The sequence below is a fragment of the Acomys minous genome (genome assembly GCF_964271855.1).
Source record: "Acomys minous genome assembly, chromosome: 3".
Lineage (NCBI taxonomy): Eukaryota > Metazoa > Chordata > Mammalia > Rodentia > Muridae > Acomys > Acomys minous.
Genome location: NC_140485.1, coordinates 73,980,484 through 73,999,471, shown reverse-complemented (window position 1 = coordinate 73,999,471; position 18,988 = coordinate 73,980,484). Strand labels below are relative to the sequence as shown.

The following is an 18,988-nucleotide window of genomic DNA, read 5'->3' as shown; positions in this document are numbered from 1 at the left end:
TCCACTTGTCTGGGGAAGCTCAAGAGTGTGGCACAAAGGCATAGTCTGGTTTTATCCAGGTGCCCATGGTCTCTCCCATGTACAAAGTGGGGAAAAAAGGAGGTAAAGCCAGCAAGTATTTTATTTCCTTCTTCCTTTTGACTGTTAAGAGCTGAGGTTGCTTTTAGAGAAGTACTGAACCTAAGACGGACCAAATTACAAGTCCCAGCTCTACCTGTGCTTATCTAACTTCTTGGGTGGCCAACAAACTGTGTATCCCATTAGCCACCATGAAGGTCTAAGTGTTAACACCCTCCAAGGGCTGTCTGTGCGGGCCATGTTTATGTGTGTTAATAGTGACCTGAGCCATGTAGCATGTCCCATGCAACCCCAGTGCTGCTCTCAGTGGGACACAATATGCTGTACCTTTTCATTATTTGCTTCCGTATCTAATTCAGCTATTTTAGCCCATTTCTGCCAAAAATTAGGATCATCCAAGGAAATGTCTGTTCTGTTTCCTGAAGCCACAAAACTAGCCTGTGAAGGAGACAAAACAAAACACCTTATTTCAAATGCTCAAGAAAAACAAAAGGAATCTATCCATGTCAAAACTAAAAGCCTTACCACACTTCCAAAATCTCAAATCTTAAAATAAAAATTTTCCCTCCTTTAAAGACTGAATAAAAAAAATAAAAACCTCAATTTACAGGATCATTTTCTTGAAACTTAAAAACTTGAAAGGAAAAAGACAACCCCTTTATATAATAGCACTGTAGCAATGTATTACCTGGTGTCCAATATCCTATAAAAACAGTATTTATTTGCTTGTTGTTTTTTGTTACAAAGTATAACCAAATGCACCTTAAGATTGCTGGCAAACTTGTAATCCTCCCACTTTATCAGCATACTAAAATCTGGAGTTACAGTGTGTGTTGTATGTGTGGTGTGTCTGTATGTGAATGTGTGTGGTGTATATGTGTGGTCTGTGTACGTGTGTGGAATGTGCACACGTGTGTGTGTGTGTGTGTGTGTGTGTGTGTGTGTGTGTGTGTGTTTTAAATACAGGATCTTACTAGAGCCTGTGATCCTTAGCCTCTCAAGTACTGTGATGCCTAACAAAAAGGTTATCTCCTCCCCGCACCCCATGACAAAGCCTCATGCACCTCAGGCTGGCTCTGGACTCATTATATAGCTAAGGATGATGACCTTGAAGGTCTTATCCTTCATCCCTGGTGCTGGATTACAGAGATACTGTGCTTAGTTTTATATGGTACCAGAAACTGAACCCAGGGCTTGGTGCATGGCAGGCAAGTACATTTGTAGCCACTAGGTCCTAAAAAGTTCAATTTCAAAGTATGTTTGTTTGTTTGCTTTTTTTCTTCTTTCAGTTTATTAGTATCTGCTTTAAAAATGGCATGGGAAGGGAGGGGGGGCTGGTATGCACATCTTTAATGCCAACACTTGGGAGGCAGAGAGGCAGGCAGATCTCTTTGAGTCCCAGACCAGCAAGGGCCACATACAGACTATGTCTGAAAAAACCAAAAACCAAAAACCAAAAACCTCAAATCCCCAAACTAACTAACCAACCAGCATCAAGGAAGGAGGCAGCAGGCCTGGGTGGAGGCTCAGGGGATGAGGTGGTTGCTCTGCACCTGCATGTACAACTTGGCAGGGGTGGCAGCCACCTATCACTCTAGCACTTGGGAGGAAGACACAGGGCAAGATGGCAGGAGTCATGGAGCTCCAATTTGGGGAGAGACCCTACCTCACCATGAATAAAGTGGAGAATGACCAATGTAGATATTCAACGTCGTGTGTGTGTGTGTGCATGCACGCGCATGCGCGCGTACACTCACACACACTTTGAACATGCATGCATACCACACATGTTAGAAACGTGGTTCTGGGTTGGTATGAGGTGTTGAGTGAGATGCAGATGACCTATACTTTCCCCTGATGTGCACAAAATGTTCTCCTGAACAAATCTGGACATGAGATAGGAATTAAGCACAACAGGTCATAAAAACTCCCATGGGAATTAGCAGAGCCTGCAACCAGAACAACCCAAGGGTAACTTGCAGAGTTCTAAACCCAGTGACCTGAGCAACTGAGGAAGGTAAGCCTAAGTTAAGGAGCTGGCTATCTCTTAAAAATCCTATTCCTGTGGATTAAAAATACCTGCTTGAATTTGAGGAATGAAATGTGCAGTTGAGGTCCACTCTGACAGTGCTCAAAGAAAACTTTACAAAAAGCATCACGATGTTCACGTAAGGGTTCTGGAGCTGTTCTTGTAAAGAGTACACAGAACAAAGTACAAACTAGTGTCTACCTGCTGTGGCCACTAGCTCCTCTTCACTGCAGTTTGTATCTCCTACTACATCATCAAGACATTGCACTTGGAGAACAGAAGTCTCATTAATGAGCTAAAAGAAGAAACAGTACCCCCTTCCCTTCCCAAATACCACGGCAGGAGCAGGTCACATACCTTGGCAAAAGTGGATCCCTTCCCCTCTGATTGGATGGTGATGGTATGGGTTCTTCTTTGCAGAATCTGGTCTATGTCCTCTTCACAGAACTTGGAGCCTTCGTCTTCCTCATCCATTAAAGCTCCATATGCACCTTTCCGGAGCAAGTCTTCCACTTCCATTTTTGAGAGCTGCTGCACCTGAGCAGGTCACCCAAGTGGATAACGCAAAGGAGAAACACAGCTTCAAATGTGGCCCTCATAACTGAGTATAGCTGCCCTACAAACTACACACATCAGGTAGAAAAGTCAGAAATGACAGCTCAGATGAAGGTGCCCTGGCTACTTTGCAGGGCAGGTAGGCAGGCAATTTTCTACAGAGAGCTCTGGAGCAAAGCCTAACCCATGAGCCAAAGGCCTCACATTCTTCAGGACAGTGGTTATCATCAAATGTCGTAAGCTATTAAAACCATGCACCATTGGAGAAGATATACTTGACATCTTATTTTAGTATTTTAACTTGAGCTTATATCTTTAAAGCCTCCAGATGTACCACATGAACTGAGAAAAAAATGATTTATTCACTATTAACTAAATACATTTGTACTGGAAATGATGTCACCCCTTAACTAAAAAAAGGAGCCTGTGCCAAGTGTGATCTTTCAACCACTTGTTGAAAGCAGGAAATGGAGTTCAAAACACCCTTTCCTGGTTCTAATTAACAATCTGGTTCTCTTTATTTCAATCACAAGAGGGAATTCCATGGCTCACAGGATGGGCAATTTGGAGTTGATGGTTAGTGACACAGGCATCGCTAAGAACACAGCACATCTGCACTAAGGTTTAGCTCCTTTCCGATGCTCTAATCCCAGAGATGAAAGAGATATGCTGCTCTGAGCTTTACAACAATGTAAGAATCTTAGCAGTAATTCTTAACCCTCTCCAATCCAGACCCAAAATCTTGCTGTCATTGTTTTGTTTTGTTGAGACTGTTTTAGTGTACTCAGGGTGGCTTTGAAGATTCACTGTGTAGCAGCCAGGCTGGCCTTCATCTCCTCACCCTCCTGCCTCCACTGCCCAGCTGCTGGGATATAAGCATGGGATACTATGCCCAGTAGAAAAAAAGAAGTAATTGCCATTCTTCAAGCTAATTTGCCCATTTATTATTTCCTGACCGTCATACATTGTGCACACTGTTAAGAGGTCACAGGGACACAGACAACACTGATTCCAAAACACCATCAAGAAGCTCCAAATCAGGCTGGAGAGATGGCTCGGTGGTTAAGACTTGCTGTTCTTGCAGAGGCTTGGATCCTGGAACTCACCTGATGGCTTAGAACTATTTGTAACTCCAGTTCCATGGGATGGGACACCAATACCTGGACTCTGCAGCCACCAAGGCACATACATAGTACACATACGTACATGCATGCAGGCAAGAGCTCATAAACATGAAATAAAAGTAAGTAAATGTTAATTAAAAAAAAAAAACCAACAAAGCAGCTCAACGTCTACAGTGTGAGATGAGGTAGGAGGTAGAGTAACAAATATGTTATAAAACTGTTGGGCCTTTGGCTCATATATATATGTGTGTATATATACATATATATGTTAAAATGTTAAACCTATCCGTTCTGATGGTGTGAATAACCTTTACTTAACTGTCACTACATGTAGAGCAGCCCTAGCACAAAGCAGCTCCCAGGCTGCCTTTACCCATTTAGAAAATGCAGGGACTGCCTCTGAATTATATTCTGTTATAGGGATTACCTAACATGGAGACATGGAGAACTGAATCAAAACGGTAAAAGGGAACCCACAAATAGCTTTCAGAAGGGAAAAACAAAAAACAAAAAAACAAAAACCTGACAAGTGCTCCTTTTTTCTTGTTTTTGAGATGGGCTCACTATTTATCCCAGATTGGTCTGGAACGCAGAGAGCCATCTGCCTGGTGCTAGGATCAAAGGCATATGCTCCAGGACAGGTACAGTGTACTCACTCCATTAGTGCTGCCCTTTCTGTTGATGTCCTGAAGAATAGCCTTGTCCAGGCCCAGTTTCAGGCTGGCCTTGTCAAACATTTCCCGCTCATAGGAGTTTCGAGTGATTAGGCGATATACTTTCACGGCTTTGCTCTGGCCTATACGATGACAGCGGGCCTGAGCCTGGGAAGAAGGGGCACACACATTTTGTCACATTTGTACTCACACGCCGTATAGTCACATTTGCATATATACAAATACAGGAGCCCCTGTCGGGTGAGTGGTCAGCTTTCACAGATGGTGGCATTCCTCTCGTTTGGAGTCACTCACTTCTTTACCAACTACTATGTGGTGAAGAAAGTGATGGGAAACACATAGCTATCCTTCCCTCCCGGCTCAGGGTCCGTGTGCAGGCACACTGTGAGGTGAGACTCATTCCCACGTGCTGTTCTACCTCTGGGAAATGCCTCAGAGGCAGCAGCACTGCTCTTCTTCTATTTTTGAAATTCACTACAAGAATTTCAAACAGAGAAAAACAGAGAAAAGCACAATGATCCTTGTGGACAATCTTGTTTCCTTTCTACCACTCTTCACAATGGTGAGGCAGCAAATCTTAAGAAGAGTGCTTCTAATTCTTACCTATTTTAATATGGACTTCTAAAGGTAAAAAACACACTACCTCGCCACTATATACTTAAAAGCAATTCTGTTTTTTCCATCCACAACACTGAGGATTGAACAAGGTCTTACACATGTGAGGTAAGTGCTCTGCTGCTAAGCCATGTGCCTCCACAAATGAAATGACTCCCACTATTGACCAGTCTTCCAACCTTCCCACTCAGCTGTCAATGCAATGTGCTGTCCCCTGTTTTCCCATCTTGCTTATTGTATCTGTGCTGTGTCCCTGAGTGGGTGTTTTTGCCTCTTGTACTTTCTGTAAAGTAGTTATAGCATGCAACCTGATTAGGTAAGATCTGATTTTTGGCCAGGTCTATCACGGATGGGCTTTAAATTCCATCAGCAGACACATGTTTATTTGCCTGCCTCTTATGAAATTGAACACCAATGTGAACATCCATTTTTAATTAGGGGTTATAATTGTCTTCATTAATAATTTGGTTGCCCTAAATATTCCATTATTTAAAAAATTAAACATGTTATTCTTTTTCTTTGTTCCAAAACAGTATCCTCTAAAGTGACTAATAAGGTTTTTATCATCAGCTCTTTAAGGATCACAATGAAGCCATATATTTCAATACAGCTGTTATGTCTTACTGCCCTTAAGTCATTATTGTTACTGTTGTTAAAATATGGCCTATGGGAGCCTCTTCAGGTTGATGTCTGAGCTCTTTCAACACAGTCCAGTAGGCCATGGAGAGAGATTCTATAAAATGATTGTGTGGTATCAGAATGGAGGTGTCAGTACGAATCAATGGTTATGGGTGGGTGTCTATACATACATATCAACAGGACACACACAGCTGTGTGTTTATACCTATTTATTATATCAAAGACCAACAGTCTTCAATAGTTGCCTTGCTTTTAATAAGTTCCATAGTTCTTTTTGGTATTTCCTGTATAAAATTAGATTCACCTATTTTAAAAGGATTCCTGTTCTGTTTTGTTTTTTTTTTTCCTTCAACAAGAAATGTGCACCCTCGCAAGCAAGTGGAAAAGGGCGTCACTGACACTGAGCATGAGGCATGGCCATGCCATTTATGGAAAGCTTGCAGGTACCCTGCAGACCTGAGTGCTTTCTTGCTTTGACGAAGGTAAACAGGAGCAGTGAGAACGTGCCTTGGTTCTCAAGAGAGAGAAGACAGTGACAGAAGACAACGACAACCTCAGATTCCTGCTTCTGTCTCATGGTCTTACTGCAATCCCAGCATCCAGAATAGAATAGCAAGCAGTAGGACCCGTGGTTCAAAAGCCAGGCTGTTTAAAAGAAGCTAGAACTCTGCTGAACATGAGTTTGAATGTTGGGGGAGGGGGAGGAAAAAAGGAAGAGGCTGAGTAGAGATTCTTAAGCTGCCTAGCAGGGAGTCATCCTGGTTAGAGTCAGATCCACCCCATCTCTATGACTGAAAACATAACCCTTTCTCAGTGCTCTAGTGGCATGGAAACCGAAGCCCGCCAGCAACAGACACCAATCTCATGTTGTGATGGCTAACCTCAGCTGTCAATTTGATTCCGTCTAGAATCAATTAAATAAAACCAAGCTGCTAGACATGCTTGTAAGATGTTTTCCTAATGGATCATCTGAGGTAAAAGACCTACCCTATATCTGGGCTACTCCTTCTGGTGGGAGGCAACATAAAAGGACATGGAGGAAGAGAGCTTTCCTTACTTTTGCTGGCAGGTTCACTTCCCCTGTTATTGTGGCCAGTATCACACTGAACTTCTGAGAACCAGCACCTGCCCAGGAATGGTTCCTGACTCCACGGTCAGGCAGGGATGGGAGAGACACCGAGCACTAAGGCCTCAATGATCACCAGATTCAGCCTTTCTGCTGTGATCCCTCTTTTAATATTGACTCTATTAATTCTGTTCCTTTAGAGAACCCTGACTAACATGCTGCCTCTTTGTCTATTATAGTCTCAGAAAAACAGTACCACTACAACCCACAGAAAACACTACCTAATGAAAACAAACAGTTTTTTTTCAGATCTATTTATTTAATGTATACTCTATCTACATATAGAGCCTATAAGTCAGAAGAGGGCATAAGATCCTATTATAGATGGTTGTGAGCCAACATGTGGTTGCTGGGAATTGAATTCAGGACCTCTGGAAGAATGGCTAGTGCTCTTAGCTACTGAGCCATTTCTCCAGCCCCCACAAGTATTTTTTTTAAATGAGAAATTTTTTTCTAGTGGTGTGTGCGCATTTGTGTGTACACGTGCATGGTGCCATGTGGAGGCCTGAGTGTCCCCCTAAATCTCATTTCACTGTACTTCTTGAGACATTTTCTCAGTGAACACAATGTCGGCCATTTTGGCTTTAGACTGGCTAATAATCGAGCTCCAGGGATCCTCCTACAAGTACTGAGATTATAAAAAGCCCAGCCTTTTAACGTGGAGTCTGGGCAACTGAACTCAGGTTCTCATGCTTGCACAGTAAGCACTTTACCACTGGAGACATTTCCTTAGCCTTTCGGTTTCCTGTTGTTGCTTAGGGCTATGCAACCCATTAAGTATGTACACTCAAACTAGAATGTTTTTGGATACACCTGACAGTAAGAAGCTTCTTGTTTGTGGTATGGCTGTTGGCAATCCTGAAGTGATTGAGCAAGTAAGTAAATATTCTGGGGGTGACAGTTATCCTGTTACTTTTTGGAGAAGAAAGTTATGAATAAGAAAGAGATGAAAATTAGAATACACTCTATTATAAGAAAGGATAGAAGAATTCAAACTATTAATGGTGACCAGTATGTATATGTACATCCAAATATGTATGTACATATTTGTTTCTACACCTATACAAAGAAATGAATACCATATATGTGCTTATTTATATTGTTTCCCTAAGTGTATATTCTAGCTATGTATACTGAAAAAGCCCAGAAGCGGCGCCATCCTGGTAGCAATCAATATACCTACTAACTCTTTGATCTTGGCTTCTAAATACTGTACCACACAGCCAAGGCTTATTAGCGAAGTGGCTAACAGTATGTAGAGCTGAAGTTTTATATACAGATAGACAGACAGACAGACAGACAGACAGACACACAAATTTGAAACACACCACTGTGCTCCACAGAAAGAAAATTGAGCCAGGCACAGTCACACATGGCTACAACTCGAGCTACTCCAAGTTCAAGATGAACCTAGGCAACTTATCAAGATCCTGTCTCAAAAGAATAATTAAAAAGGGCTGGTAATGTATTCATCAGTAAAATGCATGCTTAGCATGCAAGGATAGTATCAAAACACACACCTACAGGACCCTACTGCAATTGTAACACCATCTGAACATCAAAATAAAGATACTAATGAATACAACCCACTGATTTAAAAGAGCCCATGAGTGCATACTGACATAAATAATTCAGAGAAAAAAGAAAAACCCTCAGAGTAGTCAACTAACAAACATATATCAAGCCACAGTGTCAGAATATCAGCACTTAGTAATCAAGTGACACCTGGTTCAGGTAAAGATAACTAACAAACTAAAACCACAAGTGAAACTTTGGCAAGAAACAGTAATAGTCACAGTGTATTTCTCTAAAACTACTTACAAATATCAAAGGGAAAAGTAGTTATTTCTGAGAGGGAAGCCAATGTGATCAAAGTGAACGTGACCAGACAAATGAAGAGCATGTTTTTATGATTCTGTTATCTCAGAAGGATGCATCAGCTTGGTAGGGGTACCAGACTTGAACTTGTTCCTAAGCAAGTAAAAAAAAAAAAACAAAAACAAAAAAACAAAAAAACAAAACAAAACAAAAAAACCCCAAACCTGGCCAGAAGCAGTCTATAGGACTGCCAGCTATCACTCAGCAAAAACATCGAAAAAAAGAAAAGTTGAGGCAATGATCCAGATTAAAAGAGGCTAAAAAGTAAATATAATGGTCGATTCTAGATTGGATCCTAATAGGTACAAAAGAGCAGGTACGAAATGGAATGATACCATTTCAATATGGAATAGAAGACTAAAGAATAATGATCTCATTTCCTGATTCTGAGACTTATAATATCATTATATAAGAGAAGGCATTTGAGCCAGCTATGGTGGCCTTTAATCCCAGCACTGGGGAGGCAGAGGCAGATGATCACTGTGAGTTCGAGGCCAGCCTGGTCTACCAAGTGAGTCTCTAGGACAGCCAAGGCTACACTGAGAAACCCTGTTTTGAAAAACACTAAAACCAAAACAAAATACAAAAAAAGGAAGGTATTTGTACATATGGAACAGAGACCCAAGAAGGGAGTCCTCTCTCTGTCTCCCTCTGTGACTGTGTCTCTCTCTCTCTCTCCCCACCCCCCCATCTCTCCAGCCCCTAGAGGTGATGCAGGTATGGCTGCTGTGTCACATGTGTGACTGCAGGTGGCAGAGAGGAGAGAGGCTGTGTCTAAGCTCAGTGTTTGGACCTATAAACATCTGAATGATTAGTAGCCTAACATTCCCTGAAAAAAAGTGTCTGAGTCAACCACCAGTCTGGCACCAGGCAGGTCTGGAGGGGCTCCCAGAATGGGAAAAAAGCTGGAGATTAGAAGAACCTTGCCTGGGACCTCGGGCCCTAGGTGGGAGTAATACCAAGATGACCCTTGCAAGGGGGTCACTCGGGCAGACAGGACAAGGAATGAGCCCAAATCAATCACCAGACCTGTGCCATGGGGCCTGGACAGGGAGCTTACCTGAGATTACTCCCAGTCAGATGCCGTGCAGGCCAGGTAGGCAGAACATCAACAAGATGACCCCTATCCAGTGACACAATGCACAACTGGAGCACAGGAATCCTGAGACCACTCCTGAGACAATCCCAAACACTCAGAGACCCCAGGTGCCACAAAAGGAACAAGTAAGTGGTGAGGAAATGAAAAGGAAACAGAAGGATGTGGGCACAGTGAAGAGAGGCAGAACTGGAGACTTGAGGGTAGTAAGGAACAGCCTGATTTGAGTAGCCGGATGCTACCGGCACCATGGTAGGATCCAGGCCTGTGCTGTCACCAGGGGCCACATCTGCGTAAGTGGCCCTGCAGCAGTAGGAGTCACTTACCACCAAAAGCCAGGCAGATACCCCTGATCTGTGTTGCCATCCAGGGACATGTTAATATCTGAGGGCTGTGCAAAACTGGCCCCCACCCCTCACCTGGGCATCATGGGAAAGCTGGCCCTGGGGGCATGAGAGGAGGAGAGCTGACCCCCGCATGTGGGCATTGTGAGGCCAAGGCCATGAGTGTGGTAAAGTAGGCCCTACCTCTTGTCTGTTGTGTGGTAACATGGGAGAGTAAGATCCCTTCCCTTCCTTTTTGCCCTCACCACTAGTAGTGGACAGGAGAGTTGGCCCAGATGAGGTCATGAGAGCAGGGGAGCTGGTCCTGCTCCTCACCAGCTGCAGCACTCAGGAGAGCAGGTCTTGTACTTCAACTGGGTAGGACAGTAGAGCTGGCCCTGATGGCAGGGGCATGGGTGAGGCACCTTGTCATTGAAGGTATAAACTGGGCCTGAAACTTGTCTGCCCTACAACAGCACGGGCAAGGGAGAGATACCCTCCCCTCTCTTGCCCCCTTGCTATCTATGATTGGAGGGAGAAGTGGTCCTGTCCCTCACTTGGGTAGCACAGTAAAACTGGCCCTGGACGTGGGGGTTGCAGGTGAGCCATCACACGGACAGGAGAGCTGGCCCTGCCCCTTATCTGCTACTCAGTGGTGAGAATAAGAGATACCCTCCTCCTCCTCCCCTTAGTCAATTGACATCTATGACAGGCAGGAGAGCCGGTCCCAGGGTCATGAGAGTGGGAGAATTGGCCATGTCCCTAACCAGCTACAACACTCGGGAGAGTGGGCCCTGAACCTTGCCTGGGCGGCAGGCTAGAGCTGGCCCTGGTTGAGGGGGTTGCTGGTGAGCTGGCCCAAGGTACAAAAGCAGGTGAACTGACAAGCTTAGATACCTCTAAGGCCCATATCCAGGGTCCACCCCAACATATACCCCATCGATGAGCTGCTGGAGTACACAAAGGGATCAGTCTTACAGATTCAAAACTACAGGATTTCTATGACACAGGACAACAACAGGGTATCTGAGAAGAGTCCCAGTGAGGTTCCAGTACTGATAAGAGTAGTAGATGGCAGAGGCTTGGCAGACAGTATCTTAACCAAGTAAAAATCACACTACAAGCAACTAGACATATTGACATAATGTGCTTCAACATGGTGCACTGATAAGAACACTATCACTTCTATGATAACCTTGCCTATAATAGATAATCTTATATCAAAGGAAAAAAAATAAGGCAAATACAAAATGACAAACCAAGGAACATTTTAAAAAGCTTTCCAGAACCGTTTAACGTGTCAGGGTCATAGAAGTAAGGAAAAACAAAGGTGCTATTATATCCTAGAGAATGCCGAGGGGGCACAACTTCTGATGCAGTATGATTCTGAACCAGAAAAAGTTTCTCCCTCATGGAAAACTGAAGGAATACATACTTTGCAGAGTCATTGTAATACTGTATCTATGTTAACCTCCTGGTTTCAATAATTCATTATACTACAATTATATAAGATGTTAATACCACAGGAAGTTAGTTGGAAAGTAAACTGAAACTAAGCATTTTGAGACTTTTAAAAAGCTCAAAAAAATCTGTACAGTAATGATGTAAACCATTTAAAGTGGTTCTAAACTCATAAACTTAAGGCATGTTTGGGAAAATTGGCTTCTGTCATGTACACTGTTTCCTAGATCCTTCTACAGGTAACAATTTAAAAATATACACAACTTGTTCTGCTTTGTCTCATTTTAATCTTTTCATGGTTGGAGAGAGGGAGAGACAGGCAGAAACAGCCCATTAAAAATAAATGCTAGCTCTTTAAAGAACAGCCTGTCTATATACTGAGTTTCAGGCCAGCAAGAGTTAACATGGTGAGACTGTGTCTTACTCCCTCAATAAACAAACAAAAAATAAATGCTAACATTCCTATCCTTTTTCACTCACCACTATATCCAGAAAGATCCCATAGCATCATATCCAGAGATATCCCTATTCTTTTTTTTCAAGGTTAAGTATACTACAGTTTACTTAGTTTTCTACTGACAGATAACTAAATTGCTTAATTTTTGCTGTTCCTTCAGTATATTCAGTGATAGCAAATCTTTGTTACTAGGAGATTTGGTGACTAATTCTAGAAAATAAAGACAGTGATCAGTAAGCTGGCAGGATGGCTCAGTGGGTAAATGAACTTGTCACCATGCTTGATGGTCTCCAAGAAAGAACCAACTCTGACCTCCATATTCCTGCTGTGGTACACTTCCCTTACCCCAATAAGTAAATGTAATGAAAAGTAATGTGATTACGGTAAATAATGTGGCTATAGGATACAGTGGTTTTCATCCTTCATAATGCTTTATCTCTTTAGTGTAGTTCCTCATGTTGTGATGACCCCAAGCATAAAACTATTTTTATTTCTACTTCATAACTGTAATTTTGTTCCTGTTATGAATTATAACGTAAATATCTGTATATTCTGATGGTCTTAGGTCACTTGTGACTCACAGGTTGAGAGCTACTGATCTAGAAGGTAAGAAATACTACCTTCTAGTGGTTATTAAGCCCTGAACCTAATTTTTGTGGCCTATATGTGTTTGAAGGTAACTACAAGAGAAAGTTGTAGTATTTCAGGCAAAGGTCTGGCAGAGGAATGTAACAGACACACTATGTGCTTTTGTAGCACACACATTCCCTTTCTGATTCATGTCTAGAACAACAACAACAACAACATCAACAACAACAACAACAACATCATCTTCATCATCATCATCATCATCATCATCATCATCATCATCATCATCATACTTTTTGAAACAGGGTCTCTCTGTGTTAGTGTTGGTTGTCCTGGACTCGCTTTGTAGACCAGGCTGGCCTCAAACTCACTGCTATCCACCTGCCTCTGCCTCCCAAGTGCTGGGATTAAAGGTTTGCGCCACCATTGCCTGGCTTAGAACCCAATTTTATACAGTGCAGTAATGTGTTCAAATGAAGGCACTTACACACTCCCAGCAATGGTGAAGTTGTCCCACCCCAACCAGGAGGTGGAACAGTCTACAGAGTCATCTACAGGAGTTCTGAGTCTGTGCAAGCACATCATACTTCATTGCCTCTTTTTTTCTTGCTTCACATTAAGGCCCACATGATATTAATCATACACATTGAAGTTAGTAGAAAAAAAAAAGAAAGAAAAAAAAAATAAAAGAAAAGAAGGAATATGGGACTCCTGACTACAATTTCCTGAAATGACATCAGGATAAGTAGTTCTTACCCCATTTAACAGACTTGTCATTATACAGTCAAGTCACAATATATTTCTTACTTTCGTAATCAGAATTCACACATATAAAAGTAAGGTAGAGAGAAACATTGAGAACAGGACAGCAACTGCAGTAGGACCCAATGAGATGCATCAGCCAGGATAGAGTGGGAGCCTCAGGAGCAGGACACAGCTGGGCAGGGATGAGAAAAGCTTTCATAGCTGGGAAAACCACAGAGCTCTGATGTTCTGCAGGATTTGTAGACTCACACTTTGTTCTTTAGTTTTTGATACATCTGAGGTGAACAAAAGCTTGAGGCAATGTTTTAAGAAACTAAAACTGTAATGGGCTCTTTGTAAACTCAGTTATGTTATGTAAGTATGTTTTTGTTATAATCTCAAGTGTGGGATTTTAGTATGTCCAAAGCTGATCACTGCCTCTTGCAGGGTGTGGTCTTTGCCAGCTAGTTAACAGCCTGTCTTGTGTGGCAATGAGAGGGGTTTGGACTTGGACTCTGAGGAAGATAAAACACAAGAGCCTGAAGAAAGTGTGACGTGGAGTGTGGCACGTAGTGGTTTGGTATGGTGGCTTGGAGAAGACTGCTTGCTCTGTTTGCTGCTGACTGAGATTGGTATTGCCCCAAAAGAACCCACTGATCCTAAGCAACTGGGGGAAGTAAAGGGGTCTGCACCTCTTCTCTCCACTAACCTGTGTCATCCCCAGGGTTAAGGGGTTGGTGGAAGTGTGGAAGGGAGGTAGAGGCTTCACTACCCCAAATAAAATAGAGTTTAAAAACAAGCATCAACATAAAACAGCCACAGATCCCACTGATTTCAATGCAAGCAAAGGGTACATCTTAGTCCCTAGCAGTGACAGATTATAAACTTATTCTGCCCTCAGTTTACTACTGTTAATCTCAAGTACAGAGGTCAGCAAAACCTTATACTATACCTTTCACAACTGTGTGAAAATGAAATGGACGGTACAAACTCAAACCCAAACCATTCAGGTATCACAGTTCACACCTCAGGGAGCAGCGGCAGGAGGATTGTGACTTTGAGGGTAGCCTGAGATACAGAATGAGGCTCTGTCTCAAAAAGTCTTTAAAATCCCGAACAAAAACCCAAACCCAACACTGTTTCTTCCCCTTACCCTCTCTGCCCCATTCTCTTCTGAGTTAGCAGCTCTATTACACTTTAAAAACATTTTCCTTAACAGTTTAAATTGTACTTGTTCTTTAATAAAAACCTGAACAATCACAAGTCAGAAAACAACTTATAGTCCTTCCCTAACTCAACCATTTTTTATCACATTGCTGAATTTCCCAACCTGTTTTCCAACTCTGAGTATTAAGAGTCGAGACACTATCCTTTTCTACTAAGGCTGTGAGAGTCTGCTTACTCATGAAAGAAGGAATAAAGGACTTCTACACAGTACGATCTGCTCTTCTGTGGTCTTTGCAGGTCTACTGCTGAACCTGCACTTCCTAGCTCCAGATCTGTTTGGTGTTTCACAGACACATGGCAGTGGCATTAGCCTGTATGTGTAACACATGTGTAACCTTTCCTCATATTGGAAAGGTCCTCAGAAAACAGCACATGATCTTCCCATCACATTCTTGGTATGAAGCACTTATCACTTTGTTTTCCCAGGGCCTAGCACAGTGTCTCCAGCTCAACAGCCAGCTAAGTGAGTAGCGTGCAGGCAGAGAACAGGAAGAAGTAGAGAAGGGTACTTCTGGGGCAGCATCAAGTGAACAAAAGAGAGACAAAATATTAATGGACGCGTGACCACTTTTACTTGGGACTGTAGGGTACGGCCAGTTCCTGCCTCACAGGTATCATTCATGCTCACTTCCTACCTTGCAGTCATCTCTGTAACATGCTTCCTTCTTATCATCTAGGCTCAAACACCACCATCTTACACTCTACCTAAATCAGGGCGCTCAACTCCCATCATCCTTGCCCCCTCATCCTATCTGATTTTCTTTATAATTATGCTACCATATGTAATTATCTTATTTTCCTTATTTATTATTTCTTATTCCTCAAAATCTAATGCAGTGAAAAGAGTTACTAGTTTAGTTCACTGGTGCGCCTCTAGCACTTTAGCTAAAGCTGGGCACACCCTACACTTCAGCATCTAGTCACTGATGAATTATATAACAGAGTATTAAGATATGTGCTTAAAATTTTTCACAGCTGGGAAAGATTAAGTGTATATGCCTCTTAGTTCAGACATCTGCACACTGTCAAGACACAGGTGTACTGTCAATAAGGTGGTAGCAGAGGACGCAGAAAGAGGAACCAGTCCCCACCTTCCTGGGAGCAGTACGGAGAGCTCCTAGAATTCTTCGATGGTCACAGAAGGGGCTGTCTCCTCAGTATGGATTTCTTTTCTCCATTGCAAACTCCCACAGACACATGGCAGCGGTATGAGCCTGTGCTGTAGCCGCAGCCAGGACATCTGCTTTTAATGTTTCTCAATTCTGTCTTCAGGGAGCACAAGACATGGAAGGCCCTTTAACTGTACTGTCCACCACTGCTAACCTGAATTCTTTTCAAGACTGGAGAACTTAACAGTTTGTTACGAAGCAGCAAGAAGGAAGGTGCTTCTAGCCTCTGTGAGGATAAGAACACCAGGTTACTCCTAAGAGGTTCTTCTCCATCTTTACAAAGACTTGCTTCCTAAGAAGAAACTGTTTTCATTACTCCACTTCCTTCTTAAGCTGTTGTTTCCACCACTGCCTTTTTTGTTTGTTTGTTGTTGCTGTTTTTGTTTTCTGAGACAGGTTTTTCAGTGTAGCCTTGGATGTCCTGGACTTGCTTTGTAGACCAGGCTGGCCTGGAACTCATAGCAATCAGTCTGCTTTTGCCTCCCTGAGTGCTGGGATTAAAGGCATGTGCCACTATTTTGTGTTAGAGGGAACCTAGACAATGCTTGCTACTGCTGAAGTACTGGGTCCCCTCCCCTTAGTGTCCTTTCCTCTTGTCTCTGAACACAGAATACTTCTCTGCCACTAGCAGGGTTATCAGGGCACCTTCCACTCTACTGACAGCTGCGCAAATTGGCAAACTTAGCCAAGACAGGAGGATGTGCACATGCAGGAGTCACTGAGCCTAATTCTGGATGTAAGTCTAGTCCTAGTACCTAAGTTCCTTCAGACTTTCTGAAGCTAATGTTTAGATCCTCCATTGTTCACTTACATCTATTTTTAACTGATTCCAATGTAGTCACGGCAACAGATATGATTTTCTGGTCAAGTCAGAATGCAACCAGGTAAAGGAAGTAACAGATGATATTCTGCCAGGGACCAAAAGGCCTGAGGCCGACCCCCACCCATTCAGCATTTGCAGCAAACATCCTGCTGGGCCACTCATTAGGTATGCAAGGCATCCGGCTTAACCCTGAGAAGACAGCGATCAGATCCTAAGATAACCACAGAGACATCCTGCTTTGTCTCACCTGGAAGACCCCTCCCCTTGCAAATGTTCCCGGGGCTCAACCCAGAAGATTTTGTACTTTTCCACTACTCTCCTTGCGTACCCCCGCCCTCCCTAAAGCAGGTTTTAAAAAGCCTGCCATTACCCTCAATAAACTGCTCTTGACAAGCAACTGTTCGCTTGAGCTCTGCGTCTCTCTCGCCCATGTCTTTAACTACAGGTTGCGACCCCCCTCGGCCCCCCAATAACTGACCAGCTGGACTGGTTGGTGGACTAGTTACATGGACTAGTTATCCTAGTTTCTTGGACTAGTTAATATTCAATAACCATGTCTTATGAAGAGATAAATTTATTTAAAAATATCTCTAGCCAGACACAGCAGCACAGCACTTGGAAGGCAGATCAGGAAGATCTAAGTTCCATGCCAGCCTAGGCTATGTAGTAAGACTCGATTCTCACAAAACTAAAGCCGAAGCCAAAACCAAAACCAAAACCAAAACCTACCTAAGCATCTCTCCCTCTCGAGAAAACAATCAGAGGGTGGAACTGAAGCACAGTAACAATAAAAAGCCTAAGAAAACAGGACGATTTTCTGATGTTCATCTGATTTTCTAGAGAGTGAAGCTCTGTTCTCCAGCCACGTGTCCATAGACCTCCTGGAAGATGTGCTTAGCCCTACAGAAGATTATGAGAAGTGGGTCTTGGCAGAAGAGGATTAGGTTGGGACAGAGATGTCCTTGAAGGGGATACTGGGACCAGCTACTACCATGAGTTGAACAGGCTACTCTGCCACAGCCTGACACCATGATATGTTGCTCTGCCACAGGGCTGACCATGGCCTGTGACCTCTGAAACTGACTCAGAACAAATTCTTTGAGACAACCATCTTGTCTTTGTTTCAGCAGCAAAGCTCCCCAGCTTAGACTCAGGTGCAGAGTCCACTCTTCCTACAATCATGCTTGCTTTACTTCCAAAGGCCTACAGGGATCCATAAGGCATCGGTTAAGAAATATAGGTTATCCCTGAGTGACAGCTTCCTGGTGTATCCCGACTAGAAACAACTTTGGATTGGTCCATATATTGCCATATTGTTTGAGACCACAGCGAACTCACATTTTCTTTCAAATGAACTGAGTTCACTGGAGCTCTCATAAAATTTCACCACAATACAGGTTAAAACCAGATGCAAAATGGTTTGATATTTTTCCATGGTTTGATGTTTATATCAACAGTATATGTGGTATGTGTTTTTACCCATTCCTAGATAAATGCTTGTCTATTTTCCCAACCTTGCAGATTTGTCGATGATTCACTTATTAAAAATATTAGCCTGTGTAGATAAATAGAGATGAACAGAATGTCCTAAACAAGAACAGTACTTAGGAGAGATCTAGTAGTTTTTTTCTTTTTCTTTAGTGTCAGGGTCTCATTTTGCCCATCTTCACAGCTGATTTATAGCTGCACGCAGTCTTGAAAATCACAGGGTGGTCTGAAGGTCTGAGCCCTCAGATTCTCCCTTACTTTGTATGTAGGCACCTGTGTGCAAGGCCAAGTGCTGTGGGGAACGGAGTGCATCTGTGCACACTTAGAGCCCACCATCCTCTAGGGAGACTCTAGTCCATCAGGCAGGCAGGAAACTTGCTTCACCTCTGTAGACTCAGAGCTTGAACTGTCCCTCTATGTATCACATTGTCTTTATAACCCACCAATCACTTCCCAATAATTATTAATCCACTTCCTTGTCTTTAAACTACCTACACTTTTCATTTCTTATTTTTCAGCTGGTTTGGTGACACATTAAAAAGAGAAAAAGTAATTCCCACCAAATTATAAAACCTTAATAACAAGCAATTAAAACAGAAACAGGTGGGTCAGAAACAGAGAAGCTAGTCTGGAAGACCAAGAGCCAAAACATTAAAATTCTAACCCTGACCTGGGTTGTCATTACCATTGACTCCCCCACGCCTCTCGAGTGCTGGGATTAAAGGCGTGCGCCACCATGCCGGGCTCAGTAGGCTCTTTTTAATAGAGAGAACAAATACTAGCTTTTGCCTTTCAATATCAATGCTGAGTATATATGTTACTTCTTCAAATTTGTATACTTATGATATTTAGCAACCCATATTTGACTCTAACTCCTTCGCCAGGACAAAGAAC

At 42.8% G+C, this 18,988-nt stretch overlaps 1 protein-coding gene across 5 annotated transcripts in view; it reads right to left on the bottom strand.

Annotated features, from left to right (window-relative positions):
- The window catches only part of CHD6 (chromodomain helicase DNA binding protein 6), a 163,113-nt gene that overhangs the window by 41,275 nt on the left and 102,850 nt on the right, over window positions 1-18,988 (bottom strand). For 4 of the 5 annotated variants that reach the window (XM_084776224.1, XM_084776227.1, XM_084776226.1 and 1 more), the window contains 3 exons: window positions 4,443-4,607; window positions 2,465-2,644; window positions 406-516 (listed from right to left, as the gene is read on the bottom strand). In XM_084776224.1, the coding sequence (XP_084632350.1) occupies window positions 406-516; window positions 2,465-2,644; window positions 4,443-4,607 (456 nt within the window). The remainder of the gene's footprint in view (window positions 1-405; window positions 517-2,464; window positions 2,645-4,442; window positions 4,608-18,988) is intronic. The other variant, XM_084776228.1, reaches the window with a different exon arrangement.